The sequence below is a fragment of the Biomphalaria glabrata genome, chromosome 1 (assembly GCF_947242115.1).
Source record: "Biomphalaria glabrata chromosome 1, xgBioGlab47.1, whole genome shotgun sequence".
NCBI classification, from domain to species: Eukaryota; Metazoa; Mollusca; class Gastropoda; family Planorbidae; genus Biomphalaria; species Biomphalaria glabrata.
Genome location: NC_074711.1, coordinates 43,004,025 through 43,016,936, shown reverse-complemented (window position 1 = coordinate 43,016,936; position 12,912 = coordinate 43,004,025). Strand labels below are relative to the sequence as shown.

At 40.8% G+C, this 12,912-nt stretch overlaps 1 protein-coding gene across 1 annotated transcript in view; it reads left to right on the top strand.

The window, feature by feature from the left end:
- LOC106067831 (fibrocystin-L-like) overlaps positions 1–12,912 on the top strand; it is a 119,775-nt gene that overhangs the window by 30,376 nt on the left and 76,487 nt on the right. The window contains exons 16-19 of the mRNA XM_056037704.1: positions 9,553–9,673; positions 10,230–10,373; positions 11,147–11,307; positions 11,861–12,070. Coding sequence (XP_055893679.1) covers positions 9,553–9,673; positions 10,230–10,373; positions 11,147–11,307; positions 11,861–12,070 — 636 coding nt within the window. The remainder of the gene's footprint in view (positions 1–9,552; positions 9,674–10,229; positions 10,374–11,146; positions 11,308–11,860; positions 12,071–12,912) is intronic.

Sequence of the window (12,912 nt, the reverse complement as noted above, 5' to 3'; positions counted from 1 at the left end):
GAGATATTGTAAGACACTCACAAACCAACATCTTCTCTATATGATGTTGAAGAGAGATTGTGTGGGTCTATTCAGAACTTTATCTTTGAGGGTTAGAAAATTTTTCAAATCTTTATCTATTTTGTCAGGGTGACATTGTCTCAGATGATCCTACAGCGTAATAGTTTCATATCATTATAAAAAAAAGTCACTTAGGCAACCGCTTGTTTGACAAGGAAGGAATGAATCCCAGTTTTAAATAACCAACACTGGACAGTGTACATTTCTTGTTGTTAAACATTTGTTACATGTAGACAAAATGAAGCTTTTTAAATACGTATTGAGACTAAATACTACAATTCTTTGGTTTGATTAGCAGGATAAATATTTAAAGGATTTACCAAGGTACACATCATATATTAGTCTACAAAATAATTACATTAAATGAATGTAAAAATTAAAGTCACGATCTGCTTAAATGAAATCTATTACCGTAGACCCCCGTGGACATCTCATAGACCCCCAATTTATTTTTTCACTTTCGTAGACCCCCTGGAAGTCTTCGTAGACCCATGGGGGTCTATATAGACCACTTTGGGAATCACTGATCTAGACCTACTACTTCTTTGTGGGAAGCTACACACACAAGTGGCGTTTTGTTTTCTTATAAACCCGGGCCAGGTTCTGGAAAGTTTGGACAGCACTGACATTTATAAGTATCATTCCTATCCTATTGAAAAATAAGGTCAAAATCTATGTCGGCTGTGCATCTTGACTCAATGGCGCTGCAAGAATGGACATCATTCACTAATCGTAAATAAACTTATTTAGCCAAGTCATAATATTGATAAAACAATGAAAAATACGTATCACGTGAAAGGCTTTATGGATTACATAATTTGTATAGAAGATATAGAGAATCACGTGGCTACATCTTGTTTGTTTTCGATCGGTGAATGAGGTCCATTGCATATAGCCGCCACGCGAGACCGTCAAGACAAGCGACACCTTGCGTCCAATGAATATGCTTACCTCACTAGTAAAAAAAAAAAGAGACGGTTGAGGAAAAATAAAAAGGAACGTCGAAAACTTCGTGACTTCTGATCAAGAAAAAAAAAACGAATCTCTTTTTGAAACAACAATTCCACATAAAGTTAACAAGAATTTAAAAAGAAAAACCAAAAACTAAACTTTGATTTTTTTGTTCACAAAACTTTAATCTTCTCACTCTGTCTGCGCCAATTTTCGTACATGTTATTTCTGTCACATCCATTCTCGGATCAACTTGAAACTTTACACAATTATTTATTGTATCTAACAAAAGCAGAATTAATTAAAAATTAACCAATTAATTGGTGGTAATTAATTATTTTGTTTTATACCAACAAGGGTACTTAATCCTTCAGTATTAATAAATATGGCTAAATATGTGGGGTTTTGTCGCCTTGAATGACTGCACACGTTATTTCTCCCACACCTATTCTTGGATCAACTTGAGACTTTTATTTTTTGTACCTAACAAAATATGAATGAATTACAAAACAACAAGAACAAATGAGTCAATTAATTATTGGTAATTAATTACTTTTATTAGATATTAAGGGAAATAACTCTTCTTGCATTAATAAGTTTGGCTTTAAATGTACAGTTGCTTTCCTTATATATATTGTTACGACTTTGGAGTAGGCTTAAGATAGTTAACTCACCGATTGTCAGGTCGCCGATATTCTTCTGGTTGCAGAAGCACAATCTACTACGAACAGTCAATAATCCGAGTAATCGAAATAATTGCACAGTCCCCCTAATCGAAATGTACATACAACTATTCACAAAACCGACTTAAGAAAAAAACAATCCTCCGTTGAGAAATCCACGATCATAACTCCAGTTACTTTTTACCTCAACACACTCGCTCAGGTCAGTTTCGCCTCCAAACATAAACAGAATTCAAAAAGATCTCACGTGGGAAAAAATGGTCAGTCGGGGGGTGGGGGGAGAACAAGTTTACAACACTGCCCCCTCCCTAGGTCTGTGCGTCCCGAACAGACTCTCCATCATCTCCACAATAACGGTTCAACCGATCTAGGTGCACTACTTTGCATTTGGTTCGAGGGCCCTTCTGGATCCGGTACACAACGTCGTTGATCCTTTTCACAATCCGATATGGGCCTTCCCAGTCTTTCTGTAATTTCGGCGATCTTCCCTTCTTTCTCTTGGGGTTGTATAGCCAGACAAGATCATGTTCTTCAAACCCCGCAGAGTTGGCCCTTCTGTCGTATCTGGTTTTCATAAGGTCGCTACTGTCTTTTATCCTACTCCTTGCAACTGCATGAACCTCTTCTAGTCTCCTTCGAAGTCCTGTTACATATTCGCTTGCCGTTGTTGGTTGGTCTCCTGGCTGTCCAAATAAGAGGTCTGCTGGCATCCTAAGTTCTCGACCAAACAATAATTTGGCTGGTGTGTAACCTGTAGTTGCATGAACTGCTCCTCTATAAGACAGAAGGAATAGGGGAATGTAGTCATCCCAATCATTTTGCTGTTCTGCTGACATTTTAGCCAGATGCTGTACCAGAGTACGATTGAAGCGTTCTACCATCCCATCTGATTGAGGGCGTAGTGGTGTGGTTCGCGTCTTCTCGATATTCAAGATTTTACAAATCTCCTGAAACAGATTAGATTCAAAGTTGCGTCCTTGATCTGAATGTAATTCCATTGGGACACCAAAACGACTAATCCAATGTCCTACCAAAATATCGACTATTGTTGTGGTTTCCTGGTTGGGCATCGCGAAAGCTTCTGGCCATTTACTAAAATAGTCCATTATCACGAGAATGTATTTGTTCCCTTTGTTAGTCTCAGGAAAAGGTCCAGCTACGTCCAGTGCGATTCTCTCAAATGGGACACCTACGTTGTACTGTTGCAAGGGTCCTCTAGTTCGACGTTGCGGGCCTTTAGTTGCCGCACACCGGTCACATTTCCTGCACCAATCTTCTACGTCTTCCTTGTAACGACACCAATAAAACCGTTGCCTGACTTTTTCTAACGTTTTGTTAACGCCTAAGTGACCACCTGTGGAGCCGTTGTGCATTTCATGTAGCACTTCTGGGATTCTAATCTTTGGTAAAACTAGTTGTACTCGTGTCGAGGTCCCATCGGTGGACTCCCAAATCCGTTTTAGGACGTCGTTGTCTATCACCAGAGAGTCCCATTGCGCCCAGTAAGCCTTGGTAATCTCTCCCGTACTAGAAATTTGATGCCAATCAGGGTGTTGTCCAACTTCTTTCCATTGCAAAATTGGGGCAATATCTTTGTCATCCTTTTGTTCTCTGCTTATCGTCTCCTCAGACCAAGACGCTGATGCACTTAGCTCCAACCGCCTACAATCCAGGGCATTTGTTTTCCCTTCTACTTTTGTGCAATGCTTGCACTCCTGCTTACAAGGTCGTCGTGATAAAGCGTCGGCATTCGAATGGGCTTGTCCCTTCCTGTGTTGTGTTTCGAAATCATAAGTCTGTAACCTTTCTAACCATCTAGCTACTTGTCCTTCCGGATTCTTGAAGGAAAGTAGCCATTGGAGGGCCGCATGGTCTGTTTTCAACTTAAATCTTTGTCCATACAGATACTTGTGGAAATGTTTAATGGAGTCCACCACAGCTAGCAGCTCACGTCTAGTCACACAATAATTTCGTTCAGCTTTTGACAAACTTCTGCTAAAGTAGGCTACCACTCTCTCGCTACCATACACTTCCTGTGATAAAACAGCACCGATCCCTGTATTGCTAGCATCCGTGTCAAGTTGAAACACATTACCTGGTAGGGGATAAGACAACATGGGCGATGAGACGAGAGCCTCTTTCAATCTCTCAAAAGCTTCTTGACAATCTGGCGTCCATTGAAATTGCGTCTTCCTCTCAGTCAATTGGTGAAGGGCTCTAGCGATAGTGGAGAAACTGGGTACAAAGCGTCTGTAATAGCTGCAAAGACCCAAGAAGCTTCTGAGCTCATGAAGATTAGTAGGTGTAGGCCAGTGCTTGACGACTTCCGTTTTTTCTGGGTCTGTGCTTACCCCGTCTTTGGATACAATATGGCCCAGATATTTAACTTCCCTCTGAAAGAATGAGCACTTCTTCGGATTTAGTTTCATTCCCGCACTTCGAATACGCTGCATCACTTCCCTCAAGTTATGTATGTGTTCATCAAATGTCTTTCCGAAGACTATAATGTCATCTAGGTAGACCAGGCAAGCATTCCAATTTAAGCCCCGCAAAACTTGTTCCATCAGTCTCTCAAAAGTTGCCGGTGCATTGCAGAGCCCGAAAGGCATAACCGTAAACTGCCATAGTCCGTTTCCCGTGGAGAAAGCTGTTTTCTGTTTGTCATCAGGATGTAAACCTACTTGCCAGTAGCCGCTTTTGAGATCTAGGGTTGAAAATATATGAGCTCCAGAAAGAGTGTCTAATGTGTCATCGATACGCGGCAGTGGATAGCTGTCTTTTTGTGTGACGTTATTTAAAGCCCTGTAGTCAACGCAAAAACGCAGAGAGCCATCTTTTTTCTGAACCAGAACAACAGGCGAGCACCATGGGCTGTTAGACGGCTCTATAATTCCTTGTTCCTTCATTTGTTCCAACATGTGAGCGGCCTCTTGTTGCTTTGCTAATGGTAGTCGCCGTGGTGTTTGCCGGATTGGTCTAGTGTTACCTGTATCTATCCTATGGGTTACCATATTAGTCCGGCCACCTTCATTTTCACTGTCTGGCATGATGTCTTTAAACTCTAGCAACAGTTGTTTAGCTTTATTGTACTCTTCCTCTGACAGATTCTCGCCCACATCTCCAAGCATTAGATCAACTCGAGAGTCACATAACGATGCACTAGCTACAGGGGCCACTGCACCACACGTTGCAATAAGCTCCACTGGGCAACAGGTGGCGATAACATTATTCTTTTGTAGGTTGCAAGCTTGAGTGTCAACGTTCATAACGCGAACAGGTACTCTCCTGTCTTCTCTGTTAACAACCAATATTCTCCCAACAGGCAACCTTCTGTATGCTTCCTTTGACTGCTCTACGAGGCTTGTGATAGACATGGGATCGTTGCCTTCTATTGTTCCCCATATGATGGCTTCAGACTGTGGGGGTATGATGGTGTCTTCTGTTAACAAGACCCTCTTAATCTGTTCTTCTTCCATGTTGTCCCCCAGCAAGGGAATTTCTAGATTCCCATATTGTACTGTGCCACCCCCAATGTTCAACGTGAATCCAAATAATTGCATAAAGTCTAGTCCCAGAATACACTCATCCATGATATGGGCGACCAAGAATTCGTGACTAAAAGGTTGGTTAGCTATCTCAAAATTTACAAAGGTTTGTCCTAAAATCGGCAACAGTTCACCACTAGCTGTTTTTAGTGAATAGCCACTTGTTTCGTGAATCAAGTGGTTTTCTACGAAACTAGGGTGAATTATTGATCTTGATGCGCCAGTATCTAAGAGAAATCTGCAGGAACGAACTCCTACTTTCCCTTGTACACTCAGACTTCTATTTTTACCTAACACAGCCACTGGGATGATAAGTCTAGGGCTTCCTGTGAATCTCGCTGCCTGTCTCCGCCCCACGAGACCGGCAGAATCTAGTTTTCCTGGTTCTGAGATTGGGCGGTGGCTGCTTGCTGGTTACCCAATCCATCTCTTCCTCTCAGACGGCCTGCATTTCTTCGAGTACAGTTCCTTTGCATATGGCCAGGAGCATCGCAATTCCAGCAGCGAAAGACCGACCTGTTCTGCCTGGGCATCTGCTGTGACCGCCGGTCCTCTATAGTGTCCACTACCTGTCTGATAATATGCGTGAGGTCCTCCTCCTGCACATGGAGCCCCCGACTGAGATAGGTCGTTTTCGCTGTGCCTTTAGCTGCCTCAAAAGATAATGCGTATATCAAAGCATCGCTCGCCTCTCGTTTCCCACTCAATCGGATAGCCTTCTTCAATTCGGGGTCATGAACACCATCGATAAACGCGTCCGTTACGAGAACGTCTAAGATCTCTTGGGTCAGGGTCGGATAAGCCAAGCGTGCCAGTCGTTCGATGTCTGCCATCAGCTCTTGTAGTGTCTCTCCTGGTTTTTGCTGCCGAGTCTTCAATTGAACCCTATAAACCTCCTTCATGTGTTCGTCTCCAAATCGCAATTCCATAGTTCTAACAAGTGCCTCATAATCTTGCTGGTCGCTTACTATCTGGAGCAATTCAGTGGCCTTTCCTCGTAACGCAAGCATTAATCCAGTGGCTTTTTCTTCGTTTGTTCTCCAGTTGTTCACTTTTGCAGCCGCCTCAAATTGTCTTTTATAAACTGTCCACGAAACCGTACCATCAAAGAAAGGTGGCTTGACTTTTCCAGTTGCCTCGCTTGACCCTAAATTTACTTTTGTGCCTTTAACCTTGCCCAGCTCAACTTTGACTGCCTGGACCTCGTCGCTAAGGACTTGAATCTTTTGCTCCATCTGCACTGTGAGCTCCGACTTCACTGCAGCGATTTCATCCCTTAGCTTACTTCTGAATTCCTCCATATCTGTTTTCTGGCTAGTCGCAATTGTTTGCATTGACCCTAGAAGCTCTTTTTTCATTTCACTCAATATTCCGCCGAGATCAGTCTTCACTTCGAACTCGTGAGTGTCCGGGTCGAACCCATCTTCTTTCAAGGCCTCTCTCAGACGGCTAACAAGGGCTTCTTTGTTTCCTGACGCTACGATGTCTCGCCTCTTTAGCTCCTTTCGGATTTCATTAATCTGGAGCTCGTGAAAGCGTTTAGAAGTAGACATTGTAAGTAGAGTGGGCGGGGTCCCACTTGTGACACCAGTTGTTACGACTTTGGAGTAGGCTTAAGATAGTTAACTCACCGATTGTCAGGTCGCCGATATTCTTCTGGTTGCAGAAGCACAATCTACTACGAACAGTCAATAATCCGAGTAATCGAAATAATTGCACAGTCCCCCTAATCGAAATGTACATACAACTATTCACAAAACCGACTTAAGAAAAAAACAATCCTCCGTTGAGAAATCCACGATCATAACTCCAGTTACTTTTTACCTCAACACACTCGCTCAGGTCAGTTTCGCCTCCAAACATAAACAGAATTCAAAAAGATCTCACGTGGGAAAAAATGGTCAGTCGGGGGGTGGGGGGAGAACAAGTTTACAACAATATATATATATATATATATATATATATATATATATATATATATAATCTCTGCTTTTTTTTCTTCTCTTGTTTGCTTGTTCCCTTACTGACTTACAGTTGTCTGATAGCTTTGGACGTAGTTCAACTATACCAAAGAATAAGCCACCTCTCGCACAACACAATTAACACCTCGAGGAATAATTGTACCCAATATGATTTCTGAATCTTTACAAAGAGTTTTAATCCTTTTTTTTTAACGTACACTCGATCTTGAACAAGAAAATATTTTTAAAAAATACTTCATAAAAAAAAAAAAAATCTGTACACGGCGTAGTTGTATCAATTTGTTTGGATCAGTCGTAATAAAATTTGTGATAGATATAGAATCTAAACAAACAAAAATAAATCTGGGCGATTAAAAATAATTTTACCAATTATTTTGTTTAGCGCAATTTTAAGCTTTTAACTTTTTTCAAACATTTGCAAAGGAACCGATCCTTCGTTTACCTGACTGCCAGAAGGAATTCATATTAAGCTACTCATGTATCTGCTGTTCCTATTGGTGGAGGCCTGGCACAGGAATCACAGGGCAGACTACACCCCGAGATGTACGTCAGTAGAAAGTTGTCTATACAGAACAACTTTACAGCACCGTTGAAAGGGAGGGCTTAGCAGTCGTTTGGGTAGTAACCAAGCTGTCTAGATACCTTTTAGGCAGAAGATTCGTGCTCCGAAGAGATCAAGGACCCTTAAGATGTTTGAACACACGTAAGTCGGTAAATTCCAGGGTAACTCATTGGCCCTGATGCTTCAGGACTTTCTGCTCAAAGTGCAGCATATACCTGGTGAAAGAAACGTGGTAAAGGACATTCAGACACATTTATCATAGTAAGCCTACGTGGCTTATTACAAGCATGTGTTGCTTGGTCAAGAACTGTGTGTCTTCATCAACAATAAAGACTTTGTGTCTTTATCTGCTAAGACTTGGTGTTATGATTGTAAGACTGTGTGTCTTCAACTAAGACTGTGTGTCTTTAACTAAGATTGTGTCTTCAATTAAGACTGTGCATCTTCACTTAAGACTGTGTGTTTTAAACATAGATTGTGCTTCTATTATTTGGTCGGAATGACTACATCGAAATCATAGTGACTGTGGTGACACGGTTAGTGTGTGGTCAACCGTGACACACGGTCAAGTGTTGGGTATCGAGAGTTAGGGGACTTGGGGGAAGTGACGAGTGTGTAAACAAGACGAGAGGAAGTCAGCGAGTGAAGTTGGGTATCTGTATTTAACGTTGCCGTGTATATATGTTATGTTGAAATGCTTCACAATTAAAACACACTTTAAACGTAAAAGGATCTGTTTCTTTAGAGTGACTATGTTTAAGTCTGTGTGACTATATACACGCCTGTGTGGCATGTCCAGAGCCTTTGTGGCCTATCGAATTGACATTTTTTGTTGTATTGTGTTGTAATGTTTTATATTTATATTTGTTAGTCAACTTGTTAAAAATTGATCATACTTTTAGAAGAAGCGAGATATCACGGATGAATGTGTGTATAATCTATTTTTACTTATGTATGTCAGTTGGAATGTATGCACGAATGACCGGAAGTGTGTTAGTTTTTAAAGCACGGACAGAGGCCAATGTGTGTGATTATGTGATATGCTATCAAGAACCGAGTAATTTAGTGTTTTGTTACTACAGCTTAACCCATGGACAAGTAGTGAGAAACTAAGGTAGTTTCTATACAGCAAAATTAAATAGCTTTTACAGTCTCACCCTTAAAGAAAAGTATAAAGGGGACTAATTCAATTTATACCACACATTAGTTAAGTATAACTTCTTTACCTTGTTAGATATACCAAAGAAAATAATTAATTACCAATAGTTAATTAGCTAATAGTTAATTTTTTAAAATTGATTATTGTTTTGTCAGGTAAAAAAAAAAGTGTGCAAATGTCAGCTTGATCCGAGATTGGGTGTGGGAGAAATAACGTGTACAATGCTTTTACCAGACAGAGAGAGTTATATAAGCTTTGTAAAAAAGGTGGGCTCCACCTGGTCAAGGATATCATAAATAGATCGAACTTAAAATCACTTTTGTGCCACTTTCGTATCTCACTCTGTCCTACGCAAGTCCACATCCATCAAAAGAACGCTATGTTGACTAAATGTTCATTCAAGTTTTTTACTTAGCCTAAGAAAAACGAAACAAGAATTAATAAGAGTAATCCTTAAAAACATTTTGTTTCTCTGAAAATGTGACGATTTTATTGTAAACTTCTGACGTCTGGTGTGTTCTACTTTTGTTTTTACACACATTTACCAAAGGCTGCCAATAAGACACTTTCAAATATAGGCCTACATTATGTTTTATGATCCCAACTTCAGGCATTACATATCTCAAGTAGTGGAAATCCTGGAACTATTTCTCCAGACGTACAGATGATTACTATAGAAGGAAGTACTTTGGATTGCTCGTTTGTACTCGGTCTTAATGGAGCTTACACGGGTATCTAGTTAACCACATACATGTTCCGAAATACCTTTCATTCACTTCATAAATATTTACCTCAAACTGTATTCTCTATCTGTACTCTACTGCACTATTCACTCACCCATAACCTCATGCAGACATCATTCACTCACCCATAAACTCATTTACAAATCATTCACTCACCCATAACCTCATTCACGCATCATTTACTCACCCATTAACTCATTCATAACCTCATTCACGCATCATTTACTCACCCATTAACTCATTCATAACCTCATTCACGCATCATTTACTCACCCATAATCTCATTTGCACATCATTCACTCATCCATAAACTCATTCACACATCATTCACTCACCAATAAACTAATTCACATATCATTTTTTAGCCATTCATCCCCCCACCCATCTATCCATAAATCCGTTCACTAACTCACTCATTCAACTGACTCTGCCTGTGGGTCGAGGCCTTTCTGTTCTGTCCTCTTCCATTTCATTTAGCCTATTGGCCAGGCGGTCTGTCTTTCTGAAAGCATGTCAATTGTAAAACAGTGTCTCCAATCATCAGTGCCAATAAGAATCATCGGTATGACGTCATCGTCTGTTCAGAAGGAGATCAAGACGCTACCAAGCGTATCATTTCCTGTCAGTGTGGCCGTCAACTTTGGCTCCAGCAGTGTTGTTCTGACCTTAACCTCGTCGTCTCCCGAAGGTACTATACTAAAACAGCTTACCTCTTCGTGTGACCTTGACTGACACGCTTTCTTCAAAGAGGATGAGGGGATGCAGAGTTAGTGGAGATAAAGGGGATGAGGGGATGCGGAGATAAAGTGGAGATAAAGGGGATGCAGAATTAGCGGATATGAAGGGGATGAGGGGATGCATAGTTAGCGGTTATAAAGGGGATGCAGAGTTAACGGAGATAAAGGAGATGAGGGGATGCGGAGATAAAGTGGATGTGGGGATGCAGAGTTAGCGGAGATAAAGGGGATGCAGAGTTAGCGGAGATAAAGAGGAAAATAACTTTCTTTGCCATTTTCTTGATTATTTGCTCTCCCTAAGCACGCTTCTCATCAGTTGAAATGTTTATACTGATGATGACTTTTAACAATAATTATAACTATGCGACTGTCTCTGAGGATGACTACCTGGTCGTGAGCATGCGCTCTGGGCTGTCGTTCTTCATGGTCTAGAATTAGAACATTACCCGCTGTCATGTCCCGTCGTCCTGATGCGGGGGAAGAGGGCCAAGAATTGTATTATTTTCAAATCTTTAGCAACATCCGAAACATGTAAAACATTTAAAAAACATTTTGAGTCCACGGATAAAAGTTGCAGACCCATCTATGACCTTGAAAATGTGCAGGCAGTCTTGAGTTCTTTTTTCGACTTCATTTCATGCCAAGCCATGAGTCGATTAAAGAAACATGTAGACACTGTAGAGGTACTGTTCATGTATAATGGATCTCTCTAATATCATTGCAGGGGATATAAATCTCTTTGATGCTCTTGAGATTGGAAAGGACAAACATTTGAGTTTCAGCGTAAAAAAACTGAGCAGAGGAAGACCAACGCTGGGCTCGTATACTTTAGAGTTGGCGGGCGTCAAAACATCACCCATAGATGTTAAAGCTGATAAACTTAAGGTTGGCATAATTGTGGAGATAGGCCTATCCATTTTGGATATGGTTCGAATCAGATAGACTTAAGTAGAAATAATGGTAGGAATAGGGTTAGGGTTATAATGGTATCCCTGCTGATTCTGGCTTTCAACTGGTAAGTTCATAGTAACTGTGTGCCTAATAATTCGTTGTGGTTTGTTTTATCTCTTTAGTTTGCTTCATCCAAAACAAATAACTTTATTCTTAGTTTCTAACAAGGTCCTGAAGACGTAACATAGATATTTGAAGCTTTGGTAATAGGACAGCAAAGTGATAAAATAGATATAGATGGATTATATTAATGGAAATTAATTTAAAGAATTAAGTTAAGCTTAAGCTATAAGTAGCTTATATTGGTAAATATTATTTTGGGATAGGCTGATTGATGATCGGGTGGAGCGTAAAGCTAACTGCGCTAGATAATACCAACTATTACAACGTCTCTGAAGATAGTCAATAGAATATTCTTACTTTGAAAGATATAATGATTGTATACTTTTATTACAACTATCACAACGATTATCTTATATTAATACAGCTCCAACAATCACTACTGCAACTCTTTAGTGTTCGATGTCACCCCATATTCTACGGTGGTTTGTTTGTGATGAGCTTCGAAACCGTGGCATCCTATGCCGTGTCTGATGTTGAACCTTTTTGTGGCCGTTATTCATCTAAAAATTTCGCCAACGTTATTAAAAGAACTTGGATCAATGGCATACGCATTTCATTAATTAACAGCAAATATGTAAGTCACATATGTTTGTACTGAGACTAAGACATTTAGTCCAACATTTGAAATAGCTTTTACTCGTACGATGCAGTGGGGGTAGCTAGAGTGGGTATCCGAATTCGAAACGTTCCCCTTGCCCCCACATGAGGGGGGCCCCCCAAACGAGTGTCCAACATTTTTTCATACTTTAAATCAGGGGTCTCAAACAAGTGGCCCGTGACCCGCGAAACTATTTTGTGAGGCCCGCGACCACGTCCGCGAATTCAAAAAAATTAGATAAAATTTACAATGACCACATATAAGCCGTGAAATGATTTACAACTGCACAAATCAGTAAATGAAGTGTCACTGTCGCCCACCAACCGCTTAGGCTTTCAGCTGGGTGAACGGTGGCCTGATTCTTACCGCTGGCCGCTAGCGGCTAGAATCTGGCCACCATTATACTAATCAGGCCACTCGGCTAGCGAAACAGGAGAAGGAGATGGGGAGGGATGGGGTACATGTGTCAAGATTTTGTGAAAGCAAGCTTTGTTGTTAGCGAGATGATAGCAAAGGCATCACGACCATTCACTGAAGGCCAGTTTGTAAAAGAGTGTATGCTACAGGCGTGTGAAATTATCTGCTCCGAGAAAAAGAAGCTCTTCGAAGGCATAAGTTTGTCTGCTAACACAGTGGCAAGCAGGATCACCGACTCGGCGACAAATGTTCAACAGCAACTGATTGCCGCTGCAAAAGACTTTGTAGCATATTCCATTGCACTGGACGAGTCTACTGTTGTAACAGACACCGCATACTGTGCCGTATTCATTTGTGGGGTCGACGAAAACTTAAACATTGTTGAAGAGCTATTGGACTTA